The following is a 27,980-nucleotide window of genomic DNA, read 5'->3' on the forward strand; positions in this document are numbered from 1 at the left end:
TCCCTGGCGGAGAGCTGGAGCTGACATTTGCCCGGCCGGGCGGGGCGGGGCAGGGGGTGTAACAGGTGGATCAGCGACCGGCGGCGGCCGCTCACCTGCGCAAGTGAGGCCCTGGCCCGAGCCGCGTTGGGCTTGGCAGTCGCGCAACGTCGTTTAAACCAGATTGCTTCGGCTAAGTTTTCTTTGTTAAAAAATGACCCTGCCGGGGCTGCAGGCACACAGAATCACAGAATATATCTGGTTGGAAAAGACCTCCAAGATCATCCAGTCCAACCTTCCACCCAGCACTGAAGGGTCAACACTAACCACATGGTGCTAACCACATGTCCCTACACATGGTGCTCGAGCTCCTCCAGGAACGGTGGCTGCACCACTGCCCTGGCAGACCTTTGCAATGTTTGAGAACACTTTCAGTGAAGAAATGTTTCCTAACATCCAGCCTAAACCACCCTTAGTGCAGCTTGTAACCATTTTCTCTAGTCCTGTCACTTGACAGAAGAGGCTGCCCCCTCCTCGCTCCAGCCCCGCTTCAAGTAAGTTGTAGAGAGCAATGAGGTCTCCCCTCAGCCTCCTCCAGACTGAACAACCCCAGCTCCCTTAGACCATATCCCATGTGCTCTGGTCTCTTCACAAGCCTCAGTACCCTCAGTACCCTTCTCTGGACATGCTCCAGAATCTCAATGTCTTTCCTATAATGAGGGGGCCAGAACTGCACAAAGTAGTCAAGGTGTGGCCTCACTGGTGCAGAGTACAAGGGGATGACCTCCCTGTACCTGCTGGCCTTGTTGAACTTCACACAGTTAGCCTTGGTCCATCGGTCTAACCTGTCCAGATCTCGCTGTAAAACTTCCCTACCCTCTAGCACATCAACACAGCCACCCAGCTTGGTGTTATCTTCAAAACTTACTGAGGGTGCACTCAATTCCCTCATCTAGATAATTAATAAAGACATTAAAGAGGACAGGCCCCAGGACTGAGCCCTGGGGGACATCACTACTGACTGGGCACCAATGAGATTTAACTCCATTTGCCACCACTTTTTGGGCCCGACCAGCCAGACAGTTTTTTTATCCAGTGCAGAGTACATTTATCTAAGCCTTGTGCATGAGTTGCTGAAGGAGAATGTAAGGGAAGGTGCAAGAAACGGTAGCTGCAATGCCACACAGCAGCGGACTTCTTTTCATCTCTGTTGGTAGTTAAAGTAATCTTAAATCTGACTCTTGGACTTAGGTGCCTTGGTTAACATGAGTAACTAGCTTGCTTAGCTAGATTGCTTTAGCTTTAGGCCACAAGCTGTAACCTGGAGATTGGTGAACTCAGTCTGAACTCTTTCTCAGACACAAGAAGAACAGCCAGGAGTAGTTATGCATATATATGTTTGTATGTATATCCTGATATATTGTAACTAGGCTAACATAAGCAGATTGTAGAAGTAATATTAATGAAGATTGTATGTTTTGCAATATGAACTAGAGTGACCCTTACAATCAAAGGAAGAGGAACTACAATTCAGGGAAATGATGAAAGAGACCATTCTCCCTGGAATCAGCAAAATAATGAAATCTGAGTGCAGATGGAACCAAAGATTACGAAACAGTGTAAGTAAAGTCACCTACACCGAAACTCCAGCCACTGAAGAGGACAAGTAACCATTAAACACTTTGAAACACAAGACAGACGCTTGTGTGAACAGGTGCATAAACAGCTTATGTATGAGACTGAGTCACAGGGAAATAGGGGATCCCTCTTTGGAAGCACCCAGCTTGAGCTGACCCTGCTGATACAACCTTCTGTTACTTTTTCTTAATGAGATTCAGTGCCTGACAGTCTGCTGCAAGGGTTCAAGTTGGAAGTATTCTGAGTATTTTACTTGTTCTAACCCAAACTTTAAATGGTTTTGGGTTTGGTGGTTTGGTGTTTTTTTTCCCCAGTCATTGAAATTAGAGGGAATCTGAGTTTCTTTTTGACCACTGAGGTGTTTCATAGTTGTTCTGTAAAACAACCCAACCAAACACACTAATTTCATTAGGTTCTGCAATGCAAAGAGCAGCAGCAGATGAACAGCAGCTAACGACAGTTATTTTGTTCCATCTCTGTCGCACCCCCAGCACCAAGGGGAGTGCAGAAGGTTTATTTAAAAGGATCCCTCCCCACCCAGGAACCTCATTGTAGGACATAACCAATAACTGGTTTAATTTTGTACTAGTGTCAGCAATATTGAGGTGCTGGAGCTTGTCCGGAGAAGGGCAATGAGGCTCAGTGAGGCCTGGAGCATGTGGCCTGTCAGGAGCATCCGAGGGAGCTGGGATTGTTCAGACTGGAGAAGAGGAGGCTGAGAGGAGACCTCATTGCTCTCTACAATTATCTGGAGGGAGTTGGAGTGAAGAAGAGGTAGCCTCTTCTCCTTGATGGCGGGCTACAGGAGCAGAGGAAATGGTTACAAGCAGCACTAGGGGAGGTTTAGGCTGGATGTTAGGAAATAGTTCTTCACTGAAAGGGTTCTCAAACATTGGAATGGTCTGCCCAGGGCAGTGGTGCAGTCACCATCCCTGGAGGTGTTTGAGCAGCCTGTGGACCTGGTGCTTAGGGACATGGTTTAGTGTTGACCCTTCAGTGCTGGGTCGAAGGTTGGACTGGATGATCTTGGAGGTCTTTTCCAACCAGATATATTCTGTGATTCTGTAATATATCACACACTAAAAAAACCCAACTTACCTCTTTGATAATACTCAGCACTGCTGAAAACACAGATTTTATCAATTCCCCGATCTCAAGTGCATTCAAGCACAGAAGGATCTGATATATCCATCCTCCTTCTGGTTTGTTCATAAGGGAAAAAAAGAAAAGGTTTTATGTTACAATTATCAACTTAATACAGTTCCAACTAATTCTTTTTAAGATTGCAAATTTGTTTTCCTTAAAATTAAGAAACTTAACACTTACCATTATTAGGCACATAGGTCTGGATGGCATCTGAGATAGGCTGTGTATCATCCAGTGGAGAGTCAGCTACTGAACTGTCCATTTTTTCTTCAGAATTTACTGAATCTTGGTCACTGTCATGTTCATTGTCTACAGCTGTATCCATTTCATGTTCTTTCCCTGATGTTTCTTCTAGCAGCTTCCTTCTGCCTACCCCTGCAAATAATTGAGAAGGGAAATCATGCTTACTTTCAAAGGATTCAACTTGTGCTCTCTCTCTCACACACACAGACACACACACACACACACACACACACTCTCACTTTTTAAAGATGTTAACCTCTATAGAGATTTTGATTTTGTTTAATTTATTTTCCAAACACTGGGATGGTAGATCAGAGTAAAAATACACTCAGATTTATGATTTGAGAAATAATTGTTTCAAATAATGGTCTCAGAACAGAGTTTGGAGGATAAAGGTTTAAGCAAAACTAGTGATAGAGTATAGTAATGCAAATTAATGTTCAGGGGGGAAAAATGCTTGGTTTTGATAGCCTATCTAGTTAGCCTATCTTCTGATAGTTAGCCTATCTAATTGCTGCTCAGGATTAGTAGGATTCTTTCTTATATTTTACTCAAATACAAGTAGGAAAAGTTTTACAAAAAGAACAATTAAATATGCCATATAGGATCAAGGATTTACAACTTCCCCCAACAAGGTAACAAACTCCACTGTAGAATACAAGATACCACAGGCATGCTCATACAGAAGTATGACTAAGAGCACCTAGCTGCCTCAGTTTCAGTAACTTAAATTTCCTGAAGCCAATAAAAATACTGCTTTCAAAAAAACCCCATGCCTTGCTTACCCTTGTAGAAACAAACATGCAATTTAATTCTGTGCTTCAAGCCAGTACTGATCAAAGATACCCATCACAAATAGCCCAACAATCAAACCTCAGAGTAACTGACTCTTAAACCGTTGCTATTGTATTAACTGAGTCTGCATTAAGAGATCCTCAAAATACCATAAATCATTAATTAAATACTATGAGTAAGGTTTGTTACCTCTTGATTTTAAACCACCAGAAGCAGACAGTGTTGTCTCTGTTACATTTTTTTCCTCAAAGCATGTTTTGTTCTTGCTAGATCACAATTAGTTAAGCATTCCTCCAGTACCTTTAGCTGCAGTTTGGGCTGCACACTTAATTGTTACATCAGACAAAAGCTCTGGCAGCTCTAGAAAAACATTGGGTTTTTTAACCCTACATTTTTACTGCCCAGTGTTAAATCATGCCCTTTTGTGCAGACACCATCCCTTGTTTGCCTTGCATAACATTGTCTGTACGTGAGGAAGCTGTGATTTCATGATGGATCTTTTCAAATTGCAGGTGCAGCCTCCCTCACACAGATGCTCTAAGGATAGCTTACAATCTTGTTTTAATTAAATGAATTTATTGGAATCTAATCGATAGGTCTGGTAAATCTGAGTGTTTGTCATACAATATTTGCCTGCTTTTCCTTGGGTTTAGGTGTGTGCACTCCATCTGCCCTACTATTATTTTGTCAGATTCCGTGGGTTTGGTGGGTTCTGCAGCAGTATTTTTTCCCAAATGCCAAGCTGTCCTTCCTCAAATTCATCTCCTATGATTCCTTAATTAATTTCTTAATTTTCTGCATCATCTTCAGATTTAGTAGCACGTTTTTCTTGCTCAGATTCTTTTCCTCTGAACTGCCTTTTCATTCTTCTGTGGCAGTGTTCAGTTCTACTGCTCCAAGTATCATCCCCGTTTTATTTTGTTGAGGGTTTTTTTGGACAAAGCATGTATACTCAGATAGTGTTTATTTCTGCAGGCTTAATTGTTAATGTTATTAAATATATTTGCAAAGAACTGTCATAGTCTGTTAAAAATATTACCTGCAACACTTTCTGATAGAATATAATTTTTATTACTCAAGTTTACTCAAATTTGGCTCTCTGATTTTCAGATTCGCTTTTTTTTCCCTTTCCCTCTTCTTCTTTCAGTAGCAACAATTAATTTTTCATTATTAGCTACAACATTTTTCAACATACACTTTATCAGCCAGGTTTCTGAGCATTCCCAGGTTGCCAAGATGTAATTAATTTGGAGGTTTTTTAATAGCAGTCTGGCTTTCCAGTCGGAGGGTTTTAGGAGGCACTAACTGTAATGCTGGTTTTGTTTAAAATAGTCTTGTCTTTTAGGGAGCTTCTAGGCTTAAAGTTCACATGCAGTCAGACTAATACCATGTGACAGCTCTGTTTCTCTTATCATCAGTAAATTTTCTTTATAAATTGTTTTAATTCAGACAAAGACTTTGGTATTACTGTGCCTTTTGAAGTGTGTTTTTGTATCTTGCACTGTCATAACGATTTGAATTGATGGACCTAAATCTGAGGATCCAGGAGAATCTTTTATTGTATCAAATGTGATTTTTCTGTTTCTTTCTAAGATCTATATTAAGACTGTCCCCTGACTCATGCTAAAACCAGAAGCTCATGTTGGGAACATAGAATTGGTTTGGCTGCAGAAAACATCAGTTTTCTTGTGTTGTTTCTGCTTCACCTTTCTGACGATGTTGCATAACCATAGAAATTTGTTCGGTTTGTAGCTTTTCTCCTGACAAGGTATCAGTAAGAGCATCAAGTGTTGTCCTGCCTTTGACTAATCTGGCAGATTTTGTTGGATTTTTCTTTTCTCCATTGCTGTGTTTTGCACTGTTTGCTGAAGAGAAGGATGATTCTCTTGGGAGATACCTGCATTACTGTTATCTGATTTATGTTTAACCTTCTGATTTGGGGCACCTTCAGTTTCTTTTCCCTGTATTATTTTATTAAGGCTTATACTGAGGACCTTTTTCATCATAGAAACTTAGTTCTTCTCTTCTCAGCTAGCAGGTTTTACCTTCCATCCTGAAACTCCATATGTCTTCCAGGTGGTCAATTTCTTTGGAAGTTTCCATGCCTGTTAAACTGAAGCTGAGAGGTGAGGAGTGTGGACATAAAGGTTGGCCTGGAGTCAGTTTTGAGGACTCCACAGATTTCTCATCCTGTTCATTATTAAAAATACCCTGACTGAAATCTTTAATGGTGTTTTCATAAAACCCCAGTGGGTCATTTTTATTCTCTGGATTGTGAATTTTCTGGTTTACATCATCATCCATTTTGAACTGGCTTTTTGATGCTGAGTTTTGTTCTATATCACAGCATTTGACTGGTTTGCCTTTCTCAGGTGCTTCCAGAATAAGTTCACAGAAACATGAGGTCTTGACATCCAGATGATTATCTGCAGTACCTGGTAGTTCCCCATAACTTGATAATTCATATTCTGAATTTACACATTCTTGAATACAAGTGTTTGGGTTATTTTGTGCTTTTTGCACTGTGCCAACTGTTTCCAGTTTTGATTTTCCCTGCAGACAAGTTCCAATTTTTGCTGTATTTTCAAAATGTAAATTTGAAGGTAAATGTAGAGAATCTTTGGAGACAGAGCCATTATAATAACCTTTCATATTGGTGCTTTCCTGACTTTCACTACTCTTCAGTACTGGAATAACTAAATAAAGGTACAGACTGTCTTTGAGGTGCTTCTGGTTGTACTAGCATTTCAGCCCATAAAATTTGTGAAGCATCACTATTGCTAAGTAATTTGACAAGATCTATTGCTTTTTCATTACTGTGTTCCTTATTGTGCACAGCTAGTGAGGAAAACAAATTGCTTTTTTGGATTGCACCCTCATCTTTCTCAGACAGCTCCTCACTAACTCTCTGATTCAGTTGTACTTTCATATATCTGTTATTATTTCCTTGTAATATTTCATCATAGTATTCATTTTGAGGGGTTTCTTCAGTAAAACCCACATGATCTTGCAAAGTCTGCACTTTCTCTTTGGCTGTTGAACTCTGAAACTTCAGAGTGTCTGTCAAATGACTAAAAGAGAAGAAATGGCTCTGTTTTTCAGCTATGTCAGGCTTTTCTTCTTTATTTTTTTGTGTCTGAGGGAACACAGTTCTGAGGTAAGCTAGGAAAAGAAGAAATCTCATCTGATACAATTGATTCATGTCCCGGTTGATTATCATGTGTGTCCATATTATAATTAATAAAGCTATTATAGAGATTTATGTACCAACCTGACTGTCCATGTTTGCTTTCTGACTCCTGATTTCTCTTTTTAGCTTCAGTGTTTTTCAGCAGCTGGCCTTCTGATACCAAGTCTTGTTCTGAATGGGAAGGTTCAGTTGGCTTCTCTCTGTCACTTGTTAGCATATCAAAAGATGATTTTGTTCTATTTGATGTGCCTTTGGTGTCATTAAGAGTACCCACACTTGCTGGCATCTCCCCAGGATTTGGTATGTTACTGTTTGAAACTATTATTTCTTGGGCACAATTCTCTTCATCTTCTTCACCTGTCACTGCTTTAAGTCTCCCCTCTGTTTCTTCACCCGTGTGTGATTCTTTCTGGTCTAAAGTCTGCACTACTTCATTCTCATTTGCTTCATCTTCTGTTTCTCTGCTTTTCTGGTCTTCCATGGCAATTGGATCTTTCTCAGAATGGCCAAAATTAAGAACATCACCTAAACCCAAACTGAACCAATTTGATTTGGATTCTTGGCTTTCACTCTCTTCTGTCGGTAATTCTGTGCCTGCTGTTTCTTGCCCAGGCACACCGGAAACGTCAAGCATTTGTTGATCATTTTTTTCTGATGCCAAATCCACGTTCTCTTCACCAAAATACAGAAAGTCTGTCAGTCCACCTTGAAACCAAGCAGATGCTGAGGGTTCTTGTTCCTCCTTATCATCTGGCTCCTCGTTTTCAACAGTTACTACTATTTTTCTGCCTCTATATGTATTTTCTGCTAAGTACTCAGTACTGCCTTCTGATGGCTCTTCAGCATTTTTACTTTCTGTGGTGAACCATCCAGTAATCCAACTGGATTGAGCTGGAATGGGTTCCACTGGGAGACTATTCTGCATTTGTGAGTCTTCAGTATCATGTCTCCTGTTCTCATCTTTTCTGAGCAACTTTTTGCTTGCAGACTCCTCCCGAGTGTGAGATTCCTCGGAATCGTTTTCAGAAACTGATTCAACTCCTCCTTCCTTTTGCATGGAATCCTTTGTATATTTTAAGACTTCATTTTCCTGCAGCTTTGATTCTGCATCAGGTGATGAATATTCACTTTCTTTGTTGTGATCATGTAACATGCTCTCTTCGTTTTCAAAAGTATACTTATCTCCATGAAGGCAAAGGAAATCACTTTCCTAGAAGAACAGTATTAACTTTTAAAATGTTTCCACGTGTAATTTTCTACAGCACTGTGTAGCACAGAAGTATGTCTGTCTGTCTGTCTTTCTGTGTGGTTCTGTGTGGGCATAACTTTACACAAAGGACTGCAAGTAAAGGTATTACTCCTAACGGTTCTGTACAATTTATGAGATAAAAATTATTTTAGAGGACAATAAGCATGCAATTGGAGCAATGATGGGGAAAAAAAAGCATGTTTTGAATAATCTGAAATAAAATCTGCATTGACACTCAAATTTCTGTCTAGATATTCAATTTTCAATTGCTGTGAACTACACTGGAAAATCTGGTGATGCGGGTTTACCTTAGCGAGCACTTCAACTTCTTCTTCAATAAAAACTTCCTCAATCTTCACAGCATCTTTGGGGAAATAGCCAAAATCCTTTCCTTTCTAGAAAATACAGAAAAGGAAAGAGAGTGTTTAAACTTCAGTGAGAAGTACATTAGGTGCTTGCATATATGCTAGAAAAGTATGACTGAACAAGTAGTAAGATTACAGTAGTGCCCCTTACAGCCTGCTTTTTATTTGGCCAGAAGTTTGGGTTGTTTTTCCATTTTCCACTTCAAAAAGCAAGGAGAAATATATTACTCCATGCTATTATTTTCTGTGTTATGTTTATGAACATGTGTTTGTTCAGAACCAAACTAGCAGCATTAACACTGCTTCAGATGAAGGCCTTGTTGCGTGCACAGATGGGCTCGGGCAGCTCCCACCAAAATCAGATGCAAATTTTCTATTGACTGAAGAGGGAGAAAAATTGTGCCTCAATAACTAAGGACCCATTAACCTACAAGAAAATTAGGGCTTGTAATCTAGGTATGAAGCCAGCTGCAGCTGAAGAGAAATGGAAATGAAGATGGCAACACTACAGAAAATAAGTTGGTGGTGATGCCCGAAAGAATCAAGGGTCAGTCTGACCAAGAAATTGACCACTAGCTTTACTCCAAACCATGGCACGTAGCCTTTAATGGAGGGATGCATTTTGGAAAGCAAAGGGGAGTGAGTTACCTGCAAAGATACTCTAGGATTAAAAAAAAAAAAAAAAAAAAAGAAGGTCAGAATTTCACTGTTAAACTATAAATGTGATAGATTAGTTACTGAAAAACAAAACCAACCACAAATTTACCAATATCTTCTGGTTTTGAAGCACAGTTTTACTAGCAGTTGGATCTAGCAGTGCATCTGTTTCTTTTTAACTGCAACATAACTACATGGTTGTTTTTCATTGTCCCCTGTTCTGAATTGTTAAATATGTGTGGTAACTTCTCTGGGAACCTTTCTTAAGCACTGAGGTGTGAAGTCATGTCCCAATACTGGGCATTAAGTAACTGTAAAACTTTCATACCCGCAGACCTGTAAGAAGATGCCTGACCAGGCCGACCTGATTTTTTTAAAGGGAACCAGATGAACTCATTATAGTCAAACAATTAGATGAAGGAAATAGAAAACTTGGACTCTAATGTTGACTTTGAATGATCCTTGCCAAGGTTTATTTTCTTACTTCCTATATAAATGTAGTAGCAATGACCTATCTCCTCACTGGACTAGTGAGGAGACTCCGTGACTGGTTACAAATGAGACGGCAGATCCCTAGAAGCAAACAGACTGCGTTCGTTTTGTTATTATCGTGCCATCTAAATTATTTATAGGGAAAGCCTTCCAGACTGAAATACTTACACTTCCTGTCCAAAAGTTTTCATTTATCCTTGAAAGTTTGGAGTATACTATTATCTCTTCCCCTGCTTTGAAGTTAAGATACCGGCAATCAGGCCCCACGTAGTCTGTGGTGGCTTGAACTCTGCTCATTGCCGCTGGAATAGTACAGAGAAAGAAAAAGACAAGTACAGCAGGCATTTTGTCTGAAGTCAGGCTACTGAAGAACATAAAATACATTTAAATGTTTGTCAGTACATTGATACATGATCTATTTTGATACTAATCCATTTATATCATCAAGTGGAAAGCAATTAACGGGGAAAAAAAAGCAGCCCTATCTTCTTTTCTTTCCTATTTATTACAGGCAGAAAAGCTCCTGTCCTGTGTGGGCATAGCCCAGTCCTTGTTGAGCCAAGCTTTCAGTGCTGAAATGTGTGTGGAGAACTAGCAAGTTCAACTGCTAAAGCCACATCTCAACAGCTAGAAGTATTTCAGAGGTACATTCATAATTGTATAATGTAGAAAGCCTGCATTAAATCTAGTTGTTATTGCAGGGACTTTGTCCTCTGTTTTGAACACATTTATATTAAGAAGAAAATAGCCAAGTTTAAGCAAAGTAAACCTTAAACACATTTTCAAAAACAATGTTCCCAATTAATTTTAAATGACTTCAAATTCTCTCTCTCCACCCTTATTCCCTTAGAGAAACCCCTAGTGATTTGCTCTGGTCAGTTTGGAATCCATCCCATGCACAGTTCCACATCTCTGAGCATCAAGAAGCCACTGAAGTGAGTATGGCTCCACAGGAGAATAAAGATCCATCATGTGGGGAAATCAAAGCTTTCTTCTATGCCAGGACAAATTATCCACATTGAAAAAGCAAAAGTTAAGGCTGCCAAACCAATGGAAAGAGCTTAGAAATAGCTTCAACTACATCCAATTAGGACAGGTTTCACGATGGTAATTGACAGGTAACAAACAGGGCATTATTTACTGCTGCCCACTTGTCATGCAGCGACTCTGACACCTGCAGAGCTATTTCGCTCCCCAGGAATTCTGTAACCAGTTGCTGCTCTCACTTCATGTAAAAGAAGAAAACCAATAAGTAAAGAGGATATATTAACAGGGTTTTTTTAATACCAAAAACACCCCAAACCAAACAGTTTACTGACAGCAGAAAAAATAAGAGTTTTGCAGAATGGGCTGTGAATGTAGTATGAACACAAGCCAGCCTGCCTTCTCTTTATAGCCTTCCTTTTTTTGTTGTTGTGTTTTTAGTTTTTATTTTCTTTTCTAACTGTAAAGAAAGACTTAAACCCCATACTTTAAAGCTATTTTATACTGGCCATTTTGAGGAAGCCTGAGAAACACTAACTGTTCAAAAATCTTTTTATTGAACTTTGATTTTTATCTACTCAAACAAAGGAATACGTCAGTATTTGTCTCCTTTTCTTTCAAAAGTTTAAGTCCCTTGCCCATAAACTCAGTATATCGACAGCAAATGTTTCTTCTGGCTACTCATTTTCAGTCTCATTGCTAATTTTGACATTCTGCTTCCTAACAGTTGCAGCACCACAGACTCTTTCCAAAAACCACCCCATTTTTACTTACCCTCGCATTCCCGATCGCCACACTTCTTCCATTCTGAAAGTACCTTTGTACTCTTCAGACTTGTTACAAATGAAATTGCTAACAGCCAAGTTCTCTGATCCAAGATCCTTGACATTTTAGATTAAATCTAGAATGCAGTGAAACTCTGGAAACCACATCAATGTGGGGTTAGTGTGAATATTTTATGTTATTTTTCTTAACCTAATGAAGCATTGCAAATAAACTTAAGATCCTATTTTCCCTTCCCTCATCTGCTTAAGCAAAGGTACACTATGCTAACAATTTGCAAAGTCAGATGTCCTGATTATACCACATATGTTTAATAATTAACTATGTTCTGATAGCTAAACTGTTGTTTTGAATACAAAGAAACTAGTTCTGGGCACATCAAAGCTTAGCTTCTATCAGAGAGATTCTTTTGTGCTGAGTTGGTGGAAGAACAAGAACAAGAGTTGCATTTGTTTTGTGGAGTTTTTTTTAATGAATGCATTATTAATATACATCTCCCATCTGATTTTATGGTGAACTATCACCTTTATGCTTTAGTGATTTGCATGACTGTTAATATTGCTGACAAATTTTAGCTTTTTCATGTAATAAAACTGTATTTGGTGTGCACTGATATGTTTTTAGATTATTCAGAGGTGGTCACTGGAAACTCAGAACAGAAAATTTCCCCACATAACTCTTTTGGAGTTTTCTCAGCTGCTAGGTGATAAGTCCAATCCTTTAGCATGGGCAATACTTACTCACCTCCAAAGTCTTTTAAGATGCTTGGCAGTTTTCAGATTCTTCAGACAACTAGAAAATCCATGTGCTATGTCTACATCACGTATCATAGAGCAACATACCAAAGCTAAGCTGGTGAAATGTTCTGCTTTTCAAGGAACAGTCTCTATTTCTTAACAACCTATTAGCTAATACAGAATTATAAAAAATCTTTTCTCAGATACAAGTTTTGCTTTAAAGTAGTAATTATGCAGGACTGTTTGTGGACTGGTTGTATAGGTATGAAGTTGTGCTATAAATGAAGTCTTGCAGAGGTTTGCATTAGAAAGAAGCTGTGCTTCAAAGGCTTTGCATTGTCCTGCACTTCCTTAGTAACCTAAATATTATGTCTTAATTTACCTACAAAAGGAGCTTCATCTTTCTTTTCCCACCCTCCTGCATGAGGTAGTCTCTTCTCTCTCCCTTCCTGATAGCACCTCAAGAAGTTGCATTCCTTCCCAACCTGATAATGTTTACAGTCATTCGTTTCCTAATCGTCCTGCCCCTCCTTCAGTCCTGACTCACAGAAATTGTTCTGCTTTCTTGTTCCTATGTGCAGCACTGTTCCCCCTGCCTCCTGCTCTACAACTCAAGCCTGCCAGACACTGGTGCTTAGTCTGATCTACTAAGCCAGCAAACAGATCACCTACTGGAAGGTGAGATCTTGGGAGGGCACAAAGTGAGCCAGGGTCACGTTAACCAGCAATGCCCAGCAAACAAAAAAAATCAGTAGATGGCATGGTCTCCAGTTGCAATCTAACACTTTGGACCCTTCCTTTGCTCCATGGTGTGATAGTCAGACAGGCCTATCCTATGACCCAGCACACCAGTTGCCTCTCCTGCTAGTTAAGCCACTGAAGGAAAGACAATATAGACCAGTCCCCTTGCCATGCTCCTGACTAGCTTTGAAGCAGGCCTGTCTCCAGCATCAACATTGTCTCCTCTTCACTCCCCTGAATCATGTGTTGCTTAAAGAGTTTGTGATCTGGGAACTTCCCTAGGGTCCTCTAGGTTTACCTGTGGGAGATGAAAGGGGAGAAAGAGAGTACCAGGCAGCTAAAACATGGCAAATGCAAAGAAACCTGGTGAACAAAAAGATAGGATGGGCTTTCTTATTTTCTCATTCCCAAATCTCTACAGATTAGTGAGAGGGCACATACAAGAAATTCATGCCATGGAGGGTTTATATGTACTGCAAAATAATAAGGACAATAATTGTGTTCCACCAGGATTAACAGCTAATCAGAAGAGTCTGTTGTAATGTAGCACAAAAACCCCAGGGGGCCTAGAAAAGTTAGCAGTCCCTTCTTGAGATGGGTAACATGAACTGATTCACCTAAAAATGGGAAAGGCAGGTATTCTGACACCTGAAATTATGTTCTTTAGCAAGTTTGTGTGGGAGAAAACAACTAAGGAACCTACACCTTGAGATTTGCACATTATTACTCTATTTATCAAAATAGCTCTGCAAATGGCTCTGACTTCAGCTTCGTAATGGCTCTGACTTCAGCTTCATAATTCTCAAGTTTTTATATGGAGATAAAATGTTGTAGTTCATCTTAGCTACTCAGTTTAACCTGCACCTGCAATTCTCAAATTATTCTGGGCACTGCTCACTGTGCAGCTCAGTCTCAACCATCATTCTTCTAAGTTTGAAGCTGTTAAAAGGCTGATGAGTAGCTGATCTCTGATCCAAGTTGTTTGTTCCTCCAGTAACTTCAATAATAGATCATGTTTATATAAAATACTCTTTTCTCCTGGATGTAAATACTATACCTGCAGCTGTTACACAAGCATAAATTCTAATCACCTTTGAACTGAAGTCAAAGATTCATGGGGCATATAATAGCTAGCTTCCAAAGGACAAAGTTGAATATTTTATAGCAGATGGAGTGAAACTTAAGTCACTTTCTGTTCTGCAGAACTGAAACAACAAATGTGAGTAAATTACACATGCAAAGACAAACAATGCTAGTGGAAAAGATGTTTCCAACAGCTCTCATTTGGATGAAACTGGTAATCTTTTATTTGCAGTAACAGCTTAGTGAGCTAGAAATGTAGAAATCCATGATGATACATGAAGCTCACAGAAGAATCAGCTCAGAATTAATGGTTAATTCAAATAAACCTAGCACACTGGATGGGTCTTTTCAGATGTGGTTTTGTATAGGTGAAAGGTTTTGCATTTCCTAGACTAGTGTCTGCATTAACAATATAGATCCCAAAGAGGGATTTTTACCTACTTAGGATTTGCTAAGTATATTGAAGTCAACATCTATTTTATAATAACAGTAAATACAGCTTTGGTTATATTCTTATGAGAGCTCCAAAAGGCTCCATATTGAATGTAGGGTTTCACTGTGTAGAATACTGCACTAAAACATGGAAGAACACATTCCACAGCAAAAAAAGCCCCCCAACCTTTAAAAATGTGGTTCTCTTGACTTGGGATGTTTGGATGAAAATTCAGATCAACTTCATGGAATCAACTCTCATGCCAAAAAGATTTTATTTGATCTTAAAATACTTATCTTCTAAGAATTAATAAGTCAAAGGAAGAAAAGGAATACCAATTCATTCTTGCAGATAGACAAATCTAAACAGGTAACAGTCATTCACTCTCCAGATTTAAACCAACTTTTTAGACCAGGATAACCAAGAGAAATCCATTGTTGCTTCCATATCAGGAAGGCAGTTACAAGGATGGCAACGTGCAGTGCAGTTCTAGAAAATCACAACTTGTGACTTAACATTACCTTGAATCTTGACAATGTGTTTCCAAGTGTCGACTGCCTAACACTTTGTCATAATACTGTCATCTAACAACTCCTTGAACAAGGGCTGTGGTAAAACACAGGTGTGCTCTGAGATACAGAGGGAGGAAAAACCCAGACATTAAAGTCAGAGCAAAATTACGTCCTACAAAATACAAGTCTCTGTGTGTTACTCGTGCACCACTGCGACAGCGTTCGCTCTCAGCATTAAATGTAGTCTCAGAGAAACATTTCTTTGAGCAGGGAAACTAATTTTAAAGATCTGGGACATATGAATTGGTTTGTCCTGTTGTACCACAGTGATTGCTACAAAAACCAGCAGCTGCACCTAAGTCTCAGAGTTATAACTGGCACCTAACCCCAAGACTGTTACTTTTCTGCTAAAGGATGTTCTAGAAATCCATTTGCAGGTTTACTGGGTTTGGAAATTAATTTTGCTGGAGGGGTGTGTTTAGTTCTGCAGGAAAATGATGTTTGGGTTTCCTCTGAATACATACAGCGAAGCTGTTCTAAGCACAAAAGACATCACCTTGAGGAGCAGGAATTTGAAGCTAGGTTTGAGCTTATAATTTATGAACAGTCTGCATAAAATCTACTCTGACAGGGACTCCAAGTGGAGCATCATGGGGAAAACACACTCTTAGAGCCTTCATGTTTATCTGTGCATCAGGACTGAAGAAAAAGACAAGTAAATGGTATAGAGTCAGTGGATTACATAAAAGCTCAGGGAAAAAAAAACCAAACCAGGAACTGCCTGCTGAAGTTAAAAGCTAGAAGGGACCATCTGATGGAGCACTCCACAGGACAGGCACACATGGTATGGTGCCCACTCACATCTCTATTTCATTCTTAGGTTTTATCCCTTTTCTATCATTCCTTTTTCTGCATCACTTGAGTAAAAAGAGAAGACATCTTTCATTTGATCCTCTATTCACTGCTGTATGGAAGGGAAATAAGAAATGTTTTAATTGTTTCCTACCCCTATGCTGTCTGTGCTTAATTCTCAGCCCAAACTGCTGGATCAATTTGTCCTGAAATTGTTAAGCTATTTGTAACAGCAGACTGGGAATAGGAAGGAAACTGCATCTATGGTCTTAGCCTTGTCTGCAGCCCTGAAATTGTTTCAGGGTGAGAGGATCTTGAAGGCAAATGTAATGACTAGAAGTATTACTACTTTATAAAGACACAGGTCTTTATATAATAGTGGGATAGGTCTACTACTGTCACATACTTATTTCTGTGGTGGAATATTGGTTGGAGCACAGCTGTTGCACTGAGCCATTTAGATTTAGCAAGGCTAACCAATGGCACAGGTTAAAACCATGGCAATTTCTTCTACTATTGAACTGCCAAATACATCACTAACTTTGTACTCTGCCACAAAACTCCTGTTAGTTTCACCTCACCAAAAATACATTGCTGCCTGTAATACGACCTGAAACAACATAATGAATCCAGTCCCTAGTTCAGTTACCAGGGCCCAACATACTGTTTTTAGGAATCCTGTTAAGATGTTGCTCTGAAACAGCAGCTTCTGACTAGCAACCTACTTCTCTTCTCTAGCTTTGCATAAAGACTACAGTATCAGCCATTAAAATCTGCACAGTAAATACCTTGAAAAAAAGTCAGAAGAATATAAACAAGTGAACAAAACTAGAACAGCTTCCAACAGCAACTGGAAATGTTAAATTAGTTGAAGTTGACAAACCAGTAACATTTACTCAAGTACTCAGTACATGAGCTTGTTCTTTGTGGTAAACTGCTGGGTTTAACACCTTCAATAAGGCATATGAACTTTTGCTTGTCCTTCAATAAAGAAAGCTAATTAAACCACCACATTCCTCTAAAGGGAAGCAAATATGGTTGGAGACTACTGGCAAGAACTGAAAGTGATTCTCAGCTGTAGAGATGCTGAGGCAGATAGGGTATTGAAGCAGCAAAAAAAAAAGTTTTTGAGCTTGTGGAGAAGAGAGAAATCTGAGATTTCCCCCAGTTTCTGCTGAAAGAACACTCTACTTCATCGCTTGCTAGGCATGTTTCTTTAAGCCAGGAAGTTCAGCACTTTAGAACAGAGGTCTGTCACTGCTCTGAAAACTGACACCCTCCCACAGTGAAAGTTCACAATAGACTGCTCTGTGTTCCAGAAGAGTTAGGTATATATGGCATTTGATTCACTAAAACAAGCTTACATGTGATTTCTATTCTGAAATCTGTCTAGGGCCTTCCTGGTCTGCAATGTGGCACATGAGATCTGAGAATTCTCTTCCTGCCAAGACAACACAGATTATAGCAGTGTTTCATAGTCAGTTAACTTAATTAACACCTGTAAGAACATAAGCTTCATCCTTTACATGTAGAAAGGCTAAGGTAATACACCTGTATTATAGAAAACATCATAGGCATTTAGAGAGTAGTCTACAAAGCCACATTTATTTGCACATGTACAGAACAGAGAGACAGATGTTACTGTTTTCCATACAAAATTATATAAACCCAGTATTCACCTTCATAGATAACACTGTACCACTTGAAGTTGTACTAAATACATTCAGAAAGCATTCTTGCACGCACACAACATTAGTATTAGATAGTCCCAGGTAACTCCAACACTGCACTGTAATTATTCCTAGTGGTATGAAGGGATCAAAGATTAGTCTGCAACTAAACCAAAATCCTGATTAAGATGCAAGCTCAAATCTTTCCTCCACTGGCCATCAAAGCAAGTAACTGTTAAACAGATTAACTGTCTCCAGAACACAGATGTAAATGCTACCAAAGCACCTGCAGAAGGCAGATAACGGTGGCATTGCAGACTCACTTGTGCTCTCTTGGCCAGTGTTAACATTTCCCACTAAATCACTGCTTGCCTATGGATAGGAAAAAGTTTTATAAAACAGGAAGATAGAATTGGGTAAGAGTTTGTGATTACAGAAGATAACAGTAAGTATAGATCCAAATCAATTACTTTCCCTTCCTACCCAGCACTGGGATCTTACTGCCTTTAACTGGGTCTTAAAAGATTCCCAGTCTCATAAGGAACAGAGAGGAAAAGCAAAATCCTACATTCCCTGCAACCACTGCCTCCCTACATACGATCTAAGAGGGGGAATGTAATTGTCAACAGGACGTCTCAAACCATTTCTTTAAAACGGACATTTATTTCTACAAAATAAAGTGTATGGTACAGAAGTGGTCACATCTACTTAAAGGTTTGCCTATTAAAATATACAGAGGATCTTCATGAGTACAGGATATATTTAAAAAAAAAAAAAAAAAAAGATGCCAAGGAGTGTTAATCTTTTTATTTTTACAGTTGTCAGGAACTTCACATAATTTTGGTAAGCAACCTTTTACAAAATGATGTAAAAAGTACAAGAATGCCTGGTAAACAGTCTGCATTTTTCCAAAAGATTTTTTACAGCATGCAATTCTTAAGGCAGCCTTCTCCTCCTCCTCACAAGGAATCCTTTCACTCAAATAATCTTCCGCTGCAAAGATTAGGCTAAGGAAGCTTGGTCTCTTCTGTTAACGCCTTTTGTCTTTCCTGTCTGATTTACGGTCTCTTTCACTCCGTGAAGTTCTCTTGCCTGACCGACTATTTTCTGATATAGACCTCTTTCTGTCAGATCTTGAACTTTTATCCTTTGAGCTTTTGGTATCTCTACTGCCACCTTTTGAGGACTTGTGACTCCTATCTACTCCTGAAGCATCCCTTCGCTTCCTGTCCGTGCTCCTTCTGCGCTTTCTGTCTCGGTTGTGCCCTCTTCCTCGGCTTCGACTTCTACTTTCACTACTGCTAGAGCTACTACTGCTACTGTCCCTGCTAGTACTGCCACTTGTAGTGCTGCTGCTGGTGGAACTACTCCGCGTGGTACTGCTGCCAGTGCTGGAACTACTTCCACTAGTAGTACTGCTTGAAGTACTACTGCTGCTACTGCTGCTGCTGCTACGGCTGTGACTTTTACCAGCTTTGTTCCCTGCTCTAACCCTGCTTCTACTCCTAGTTTTATTTTTAATTTCTACACTTGGTGCCTGACTCTGCTCTGTCTGTGCCTCAATCACCTTTACAGACACCACAGCGTTTTCCTCCTTGTCTGCCTGGGGCTCTGTATCCTGAGTGGACTGAGACAACTGAGGTGACTGTGACAATGGCACAGACTGTGGCTGAGACAGAGCCTCAGTTACAGGTTCTGTCTGAGCTTCCGGTGCTATCTCCTGTTTCTCTTCAGGTTCAGCTTCAATTTCTTGTTTGATACCTTTCTCCTTCTCAGGAGAAGGAGCATTGCACACTTTTTCTGGCTGAGCATCACACTCTGTTTCTGGTTCCACTTTGCCATTTTCATTTTCTACAGGTTCTACGCTATCTGCCTCATTCATTTCAGCCATATCCTGCTCATTATCCATTGGCTGAATGTTTTCACTTTCCTCTTTTAGAACTGTGATCTCTTCATGCTGACCATCCTGTTGCATGTCATTCTCCCTCACCTCAGCAGTCTCTTCTACTTTAATCTCAATTTCATGTTTCTGTTCATCCTCTTCCTGTTCTTTCTCTGCATCGCTATGCCCTGAACCTGATTTTCCCTTTTCCTCCCCTAACTCCTCCATTTCTACATCATTGTGCTGATTACCTGTCTCCAACTCTTCCACCTGCTGAGCCACCTTACCCTCTTCCTGCTCCTTGTTCTGTTCTTCCTTCTTTTCTTCATTCTGCACCTCCTGCTGTTCTTTTTCCTTCACAGATTGTCTTCTGGGCCTGGCCTCCATTTTGTTAATCTGCTCTGCAAATTCATTTCGCCTGCTTTCGAAGAGTGCTATGGATTAAATACATAAATAATAGGTTCAGATAATCTGCAGACACTGAAGTCTATTTCCCCTTAACTGTGAGCCAGTAAGTTATCAAATTGTTTTAACTTAACCATTCTGAAAGAGCAAGCCATTCATGCATAAGGAAAGAGACTGCTAGTTACCTTAAAAAAATACAAAGCAAAGGGGATAGCCCAACTGTTCTGATAACAGATACAAAGCAAAGGAGATAGCCCAACTGCATATCAGAACAGTAAAGTCCTAAATCTAAGCTAACAAGAACAGGTTTTTTTACTTCATTAAAATCAATACAACCAACAGTATATCCAAACACCACCTTAATTTTGTAGTATTTATGTTATTAACAAGGTTATATTCCCTAAGGTAAACAAAAGGCAGTTAAGAATCAGCAAAAAGCTTGTTAAGTATTAAGAAAGCTTAAATAATCTAAGCTGTTCAGACAGGTGAGCTAGCTTTTCTTATCCCCCAGCCCCACACAATGATGGCTCCTGAAAAAACCCCAAAAAACCCAAACCAACAGTGCAAAATGTTTTAAATTTAATAAAAGAGAACAGTAGGACTACCATCAACTGCAGTATTTTAAATTGCTTTCCAAAAGAAAAAGAGTCATCCTGTGAAACAGAAATGAGTACACATTAAAGTAAAAAAACCAAAGCCATCATAAAGTTCTAGTGCTGTCCTTCAAATGTTTCTTAAATCCTTCATTAAAAAAATGCATTTCCTTGAACCTTCAACCCATAGAATTCGCTCTTCCTCAAACTAAGTTGCTGCACTGACATACATCTGGGTACTGAAGCTAATACAAAAGGATTGTACTTTAAATACATACCTCTGAGATAATGCATACACCTCTTTGGACTTCTTGCAAGAGAATCAAAGCACATCCAACTTACAAATAAGCCACTGAAAGAGTAACGTTCACTTATAATGAAGACCCATGCAAGAACACTTTGTCCTAAGCACGAAACACAGCTATTTATGCTGCTATACTTAAAAAGAAATTTGTGAGCATGGAAAGGGAGGCAAGAACCAGGGCCTCCGTATCGCAAAGGCCACTTACCATTCATCTTTTTCTGCGACTCTTCCATCAGCTTCTGCGTAGCAGGACACATTCTGCCGGGTATGTAGAACAAGTGGGGTTTTGTCTTAGTTCTTATGTATTTAATTATTTTAGCGTTGTGCTCATTCCATTCTTCTTGCTGAGGAATGAAAGAAAACCACCCTAAGACACACAAGAAGGGTTTATACGAGAGAAGCACGAAGAGCAAAACGCAAAACTCACCAGCTGAGCAAGCTCAACCTTCTGCTCCAGCAACCGCAGCTCTGTCTGTTTAGCACGTCTTTCTTCAAACAGCTCTCGCCTTTCGTTTTCAACTTGCTTTCTTTCCTCCTCTGCCTGCACTTCAAGTTTTTGTTCAATTTCTTGTCGTCTCTTTTGCTAAGATAAACAAACAAGTATCTTCAGGACTTTTTCTAAGTTAACAGAGTGTTCTAGTTTGGTTCAATTAGCATTTTCCTTCTTTACACCATTAAAGGCATTTCTAACACACATTAAGAAACATCTCCTAACTTACAGGTGCTGGAAGAAAAGAGGGTCATTGCTTGCTGGTACCTAATTTTTTTATGGGTTAACTATAAACTTTGAGCCCCTGTGGATTTCTGTCTGCTTTTCTATCATTCAGTTTGGATTTGAATTTTTAACACAAGCTTAAGCTTCCCCTGCTCCTCACCAATGGCAGAAAAAAAGAATGCATTTCAGGTGAGGGGGGAAAAAAAGTCAGCTCCCCCCAGAAACAAATGAAGGACTGAAGACTGGTGTTTGTGACCAACAAAGCAAATTACACTGTGAATACTTCCAGTAAATTAATCACAATTAGATACATTACTGTAATCCAGGAATGCCCTGTTTGCATGTCCTAGGCAGCCATATGCTGTTAAGATTGTACAATAGCTGCCTAATAGAAACCTCACAATTTAGTACCTGGATAACACAACGTGTGTCATAAATCAAAGCAGAGGCCTGATGAGTTTTATAACAAATTTTTGTGTATGAAGAAAACAATACCTCCACAAATTCCCCAAAAACACCACAAAGAGCAGCAACCTGACAAAGTCTCTTCATGTACACATACTACTGTTAAATTAGACATGGATTCCATGCTTCTAGACCATCCTTATTCTTAGTTTCTTGTTCTAAAGGCAAGTGGGCAACAGAGAGGTTTGGTGCCCTCTCTGGTGCTCCATGAGAAGTCAGATTAAACAGCAGGATGTCCAAATACTGAATCTGAATGTGATCAATACCAACACTGAAAGCCAGCTATGCTAACACTACACAGAAAAGGTTTTTAAGACTTTGAATCTGCTTCCATTGAGCTGCTGAAAGCAGAACAGCCAAACAGTTTTTAATCTAAAGGTTATTAATTGAATAATCCATTTAAGGCAACAGTAAACAAACACCATACCTTCCACAATTTAAAAGAGCATCCTAGGAGCAAAGGTACCACTGAGCTCTCTACAAGTTATTCTGAAGTTATCATTAAGCCATGCAAAGCCTTGGCTTGAGTACAATCACATAACCATTTATTAAAACCAGGAATTCTTCTTAACTGTATTAGGAGGGGGAAGCCATTTGCAGTCAAACAGGTGGCATGACACAATCACACATTTCACTTGTGTGGCGGGTTGAAAACTACCACAACTGGGTTGTAACGTCAACATCTGGAACACATCAGGGAGGGCACTGCTTCAGCAGTACTGAATCACCAATAGTTCCAGAAGCAGCCTATGACCTATTAAATTGTTACCTGGTTAAATTCTATTTACTTTAAATGATCTCCAAATAATGTAAACAGAAAAAAAGAGAACCTATTTTGTATTTCACATTTAAAAAAATACACAGTCATTAAAAAATAACCCAAGCAACAAAACATTGCCTTTTCACTTCTGCAATGGCCAGAAACAGCATGGTGAAGTCATGAAACTGTTGAGTCCCTTTCCAGCCTTCTACCCCAATTCCACTGAACTAAACCAACCAAAAACCTACATGTGCTCTTAACAATTTGTTGCTTCTGCAACCTACACCATGGGGAATTTTCACTCCTATTTGAAGCAGCTCAGCCACACAGCTTGGCTTTATTATTTAAAATCTGATAGAAATAGAAGCAAGTACCCTCTCAGTAGCAACTGTGGACTCCTGTTTAAATTTTTGAAGAGTGCCCATCAACAAGCCAAATATACGTCGATTCCTAAAAAGCAAGAACAAAACCAGGTGTGAGATTCAGCTCCAATACTGAAATTTGCATTTGCATAAACAGATAAACAAAACACTTTTCCCCCTTGGCAAACTGGGTATTACTCGAGGCCACTAGCAATAGAACACGTACTGACAGTGCCAACAGTCACGGATATAATTTACAGGGACATATCGTATTTTGGAAGAGTAAGACACAGCTCTTATCCATAACCAGCACAGTCAGCACTGGGAAAACTGGAAGCTCTCACATTTTACATCTGGGAATAAATGACACTAAGTAAATACTGAAAATCTAAATAATCCTGAAGCAGAGAGTATTGAAGAAAATGTTGAGTAAATAAGGCAGTGAAATGCAAGGTCATTGAGCTTTCTGAGAAAAGAACGTACCCCCACCCTCAGCCCTGCTCAAAGAGTAAAGGAGAAATGGAGACACAGAGGAGTGTCACAGTTTGCCTAACAGTATCTTCTACAGTGAGACACTGCACCGTGGGACAAAATCAGAACTACTTTCATCCAGTTAAGCTCGATTTTGTCAAAACAATACAAGTAAAATCCTTAAAAGAATTCTCTTCTTTTGAACAACAATCAATTTTCAATTGCACCTTTTCTTTCTTTTCATTCAATTGCAAGTTAAGCTTTACAGCAAGAAGCACACTCTCTTATCTGCCTTGAACTTTTACTGAGTTAAGAGGGAAAGGAAATGCTACTCTCTTCTCTCAGTACCACTCTACTACAGAGGCACAAACCTGACATGGAAAGATAAAGGTACATGTATATTAGACAAAAGAAATAGGAACAAAAAAATAGTAATTGAGAGATAGAGATTACTATTTGCACATGAATAACATCCCAGAAGACCCTGAGCAAAATCAAAACTTCGTATGGGGATAGGATCCACAGAAGCCTCCTTCCACCAGAAGTCACAGAGAGATCAATACTGGTTTTCTCATCTCCCCAGAAGACTATTGTAGTGCACAACAGTAAAACTACAACTCTAAGGAAACAAGAAGTTTAGTGCCTGAATCTCTAGGAAGTTTACTAAGAATGCTGAAAATCTCTCTACGAGGAAAGCTGCTGGGATTTGGTCATGGAAGCCAGATCAGTCTGTTAGTGGTGTTGATAACTGATCCGTGATCCTTATCTGAGCAGTTATGTATAGTTCCTTATTCCAGCTCTCATTCTGTTTATTTGAGGTATGGGTTACTATTTTACCAGCTGCACTGCAAACTGAAATCCAAGAAGTGGGACACAATTGCAAACTTGCTTTTCCAACACCACCTCTTCCCGATAGAGCTGCATTTCAGCAAAAAAATTATAAGCTACCTCAACACAAATATAGGAAAAAGGCAAATATACAAAGGAGAATGAGAAGCAGTAGACAAAAGATCAGACTGCGCAAACAACACTGAAAGTGATAAAAAGAACACATGACAGAGCTACTGCATTAAAAAAAATGAGGGAAAAACCTACACTCAAAAGCCTATTCCAATCAACAAAATAGATTATGTACTAAGACAGCTGTAGCAGTCAAAAAATTAAGCAGCCAGGGGATATATACTTCCGTCTTACTCAAAGATGACCAGTTACAATGGCACTAGCAAACTTATTCCTGTAGGTGGCTTGACAAGTAGAATCCCTGCCATGTGTGGAGTAAGTGATGCGTTGTTACTACTGTGAAGTATTTGGAGAGAAGATTTCTGCGTACCTTTGTTTTCCTTTCTCATCCATATTTTGATCTTGTATAAGGTCTCGACGTGTTCGCTCTTTGGAGGTAGCAACAACAGAAGATGGCAACGCTGGCTACAACAAAGAAGAAGAAACTACTTTCTTTGTGTTCCAGATAAGTCAGTTTCTTCCTGCACAGTTCCATTTATCATGCCTTACCTTTTTAATATCGTCATCCTCTGCGTCGCTTTCTTGGCGTGATTCTCTTCTTGTCCGACGTTCTCCACCCAGCCTGCAAAAGGAAAAGCATTAGTGGACACCAGAGAATGTGTTTGCGTGACAGCATGTTCCAACGTGAGACTGTCAGCATAACTAGTCAGAAGAACAAACACTTCCAGTTAAGAATCTCCCCACAACGACCAGGAAGAAGCATTCTGCAGGCAGAATCTACTGTTGGTAAAAATCAGTGAGACAAAGCAGCTTAAGTTTTAATTAAGCACCCACATTACTGCCACACTGGCTTTTTAGAAAACCTTTGGAATTTAGGTCTTGTTTTCAATGGTTCTGCTTTCCCCTCTTCCAGAATCTCTGAAATGACTGCTGGTATCAGAGAATCATGAGATTAAATGCCTCCAAACATAAAGGTTGGTATGATTTATCAAATGGGAAATACTATCCAAAACCTATCCAAATAACTAAAAAATAGATGAGAAGGGGCAAAGCATTCAGGACCTGATAAACTAAGGCTTTAACAAAGAACAACTAAACAGTGTATTAAGTTATTTTCAGCTTTCACTCTCAGCTTTGTGGCCCATAACTTCACTACTGGTAAAGCCATTTCAGAGCATCCATTTTGTGTTAATGCAAAATTTCCCCAGCAAGCCTTGCTTCCACTGCACTAAAGTACCAATAGAATGAAGGCAACTCCCCATGGTCAGTCACATCTGACAGATACGCATCCAGATGTGAAAGCTCAAAATCTGAGCCTATTGTCACACTGCAGGCATTCAATTAATTGAAGATCTCAATCATAATTCAATTTGTGTCCACTTGTAAAACAATTCTGGGATGCTAAGTAAACCAGAAAATTCCCAGAAACTTTGTATTGCTCTGTTTTTACAATATTGCTGTAATCTTGATATTGCTGTAAAGTAGTAAGGAAAAAACCCAGAAGATTTCACTGCTATAATCCAAAGATGCATTTCCAACAAATCTTAAATATGTAATCTCTGAAGAACACACTAAAAATCATCAGTTGCTACCAGTTCTCATTCTGTTAAAGCAAGTTCTCCGCATCAGTTTTTTGCACCCACCTACTGGTTGCCCCTTCAAGATCTCTCTGCTTGGCTGGGGGTCCTCCTCCACTATCCGAGAATCCACGCCTAGAAAGAAAACACTTGAGAACTCAGAACAAGTTAGGCAAGCCCCAGGTCCACCTTAAGCACCTGCACAATGAAACCGTATTTTGCCTTTGGAGTGATGATGTAACCAAAAAAATGCACTTAAATCTATCATCACTTACTGTCAATACTGCAATAAAGTGTTTAAACATACTTCTCGTGGACCAACAAATTTCTGCCCTTACCCAGCTGTGCAGCTACACTCAAACAAGGAGCCCCATTACATCCAAGTGTTCATATTTGCAATAGTTTTCAACATGTACTGTCTTAAACAGCAGCTTGATAGTGGAAAAAACAAACAAACAGGACAAAAAAAACCCAAACCCAAACAAACAAACACAAAACCAAAAAGGAAAAACCAAAGGAAATCCCACAACAAAACACTAGTGGGTTGTACCAACTTGTGTTTTAAAAGTTTTTTTGAACTTCAACTTTTCCCTATTCTTCCTGGAAAAAAAGATACCACTTTCTTAATTATCAAGAGATGGATCTTGGACCATTTAAAAGCACCAAGATCTCAGCTACTACATAACAGCTCCCTGTTCCTGTGTATTTTTCAGGCTAATGGCTGAAAAGGTTAGGGAAAACTACCCATTTAAAACTGTTAGAACGAGAGGGTACTTGAAATAAATTTCAGGCTGTGACATAAAACTGCAAATGGCCTGCAGGCCATCTTTGGCGGCTGCTTGCTGAAACAGCAGTACAGTGAGCAACAGGGTCGGATGAGAAAGAGAAAACACCCCAGTGTATGGGCAGCAAACCAACGCCAGGGTAACGGGAGTATGAAACTCCACGCCCGTTTCTGAGCTACTTACCTTAGTAATAAGCTCCCACGCCCTCTACCTCCACCAGGGCCTGTGATGGATAACAGTCTGTTTTGAGGGGGCCTGCAAGAGACAGGGAGCGCTGTTAACCTGTCCCGGCCCATCGAGCCGCTGCAAAGAGCCTCCCCGGGCTGCTGCAACTCGTACAGCCAGAGGAACCCACGGCCACGGCCATTCCGTCGCGCATCCCACTGCTGTGTCTCGCCGCAAGGGCCACACGCCGCCAGCAAACCGGCGGGATTGGGGCCGCACCAGCCCCCGCCCCACGCTGCGCCAAAAGAGGGAGGATGGCCCAGAAAAGGGCGCGGGCTGCGGCGGCCTTCGAACAGCCTCTCGCCGCCCGCCCCTGGTGCGCCCTTACACACCACTCCCTCCCCTCCTTGGGAGAAGAGCGCGCCGCGGAGCAGCCTCCGTCACCCCCTCCTCTTCCCTCCCCGGGCCTGGCCGCTCCTCACGCCCCTCCGCCAGGCCATTCACCTCACCGATGCCCCTCCTGCCTCCTCTCACCTCACATCATTGGGGTCCCGTCCCGTGAGCTTGCGGATGTTCTCGTCCACGTGCTTGAGGCTCTCCTTGGCCTTCTCCAGCTGCTCTTGCAGCGCACGCACCGCCACCGCCATCCCGCCCGTAACGCGGCCTAGCCGGGGCTCAGCGCAAGGCACCGCTGGGTAACGGCGGGGAGAGGCCCCGCCCACACGCGGCGTGGCCCACCACTCCAGCAGCCGCGGGCAGGGAAGGTGCAGCCAATAGCTCCTGCCAGCTCTACAAATCACTAAAAGGACCGCTGGAGTGACATCCCTCAGAGCTAACGAGAATTCGTGCGTCAGTTTCCTGCAGCCCAATCAGAAAGCCACGTCGAGGACGTTTATCCCCACCCACCCAGGACGCATCGTCCCTTCCCACGTTCCATGGGGCTGCCAAGCCACCACCCAGGCGGCTCTGGCGGCGGCCAATCACCGC

General features: G+C 40.5%; 2 protein-coding genes across 2 annotated transcripts in view; both read right to left on the bottom strand.

Moving 5' to 3' along the window:
• MIA2 (MIA SH3 domain ER export factor 2) overlaps positions 1–11,902 on the bottom strand; it is a 42,062-nt gene extending 30,160 nt beyond the window's left edge. The window contains exons 1-6 of the mRNA XM_009909375.2: positions 11,513–11,902; positions 9,923–10,056; positions 8,549–8,635; positions 7,073–8,201; positions 2,944–3,138; positions 2,716–2,816 (exon numbers count right to left, since the gene is read on the bottom strand). Of these exons, the coding sequence (XP_009907677.2) occupies positions 2,716–2,816; positions 2,944–3,138; positions 7,073–8,201; positions 8,549–8,635; positions 9,923–10,056; positions 11,513–11,627 (1,761 nt within the window). The 5' untranslated portion in view covers positions 11,628–11,902. The remainder of the gene's footprint in view (positions 1–2,715; positions 2,817–2,943; positions 3,139–7,072; positions 8,202–8,548; positions 8,636–9,922; positions 10,057–11,512) is intronic.
• A 5,548-nt stretch (positions 11,903–17,450) lies between these two features.
• On the bottom strand, positions 17,451–27,770 carry PNN (pinin, desmosome associated protein). Its single transcript, XM_009906608.2, has 9 exons — positions 27,528–27,770; positions 27,012–27,083; positions 26,110–26,178; positions 25,016–25,088; positions 24,837–24,931; positions 23,048–23,123; positions 21,161–21,316; positions 20,939–21,077; positions 17,451–19,865 (listed from the first exon to the last, which is right to left on the bottom strand). Exons 1-9 carry the CDS (start codon positions 27,638–27,640, stop codon positions 18,580–18,582), a joined length of 2,079 nt encoding a protein of 692 aa, XP_009904910.1. The 5' UTR covers positions 27,641–27,770; the 3' UTR covers positions 17,451–18,579.
• Between the last annotated feature and the right edge of the window lie 210 nt (positions 27,771–27,980).

This window comes from Dryobates pubescens, chromosome 5 (assembly GCF_014839835.1).
Source record: "Dryobates pubescens isolate bDryPub1 chromosome 5, bDryPub1.pri, whole genome shotgun sequence".
NCBI lineage: Eukaryota > Metazoa > Chordata > Aves > Piciformes > Picidae > Dryobates > Dryobates pubescens.

What these genes read in the sequence shown, in the direction of transcription:
- PNN (XM_009906608.2), bottom strand. Translation starts at nt 27,640, where the DNA reads ATGGCGGTGGCGGTGCGTGCGCTGCAAGAGCAGCTGGAGAAGGCCAAG. An exon ending in CCACAGTTGCTACTGAGAGG is followed by an intron (nt 21,317 to 23,047) that starts GTACTTGCTTCT and finishes TGTTTATCTTAG; the next exon opens with CAAAAGAGACGACAAGAAAT. An exon ending in GTCGCAGAAAAAGATGAATG is followed by an intron (nt 19,866 to 20,938) that starts GTAAGTGGCCTT and finishes TTTAATCCATAG; the next exon opens with CACTCTTCGAAAGCAGGCGA.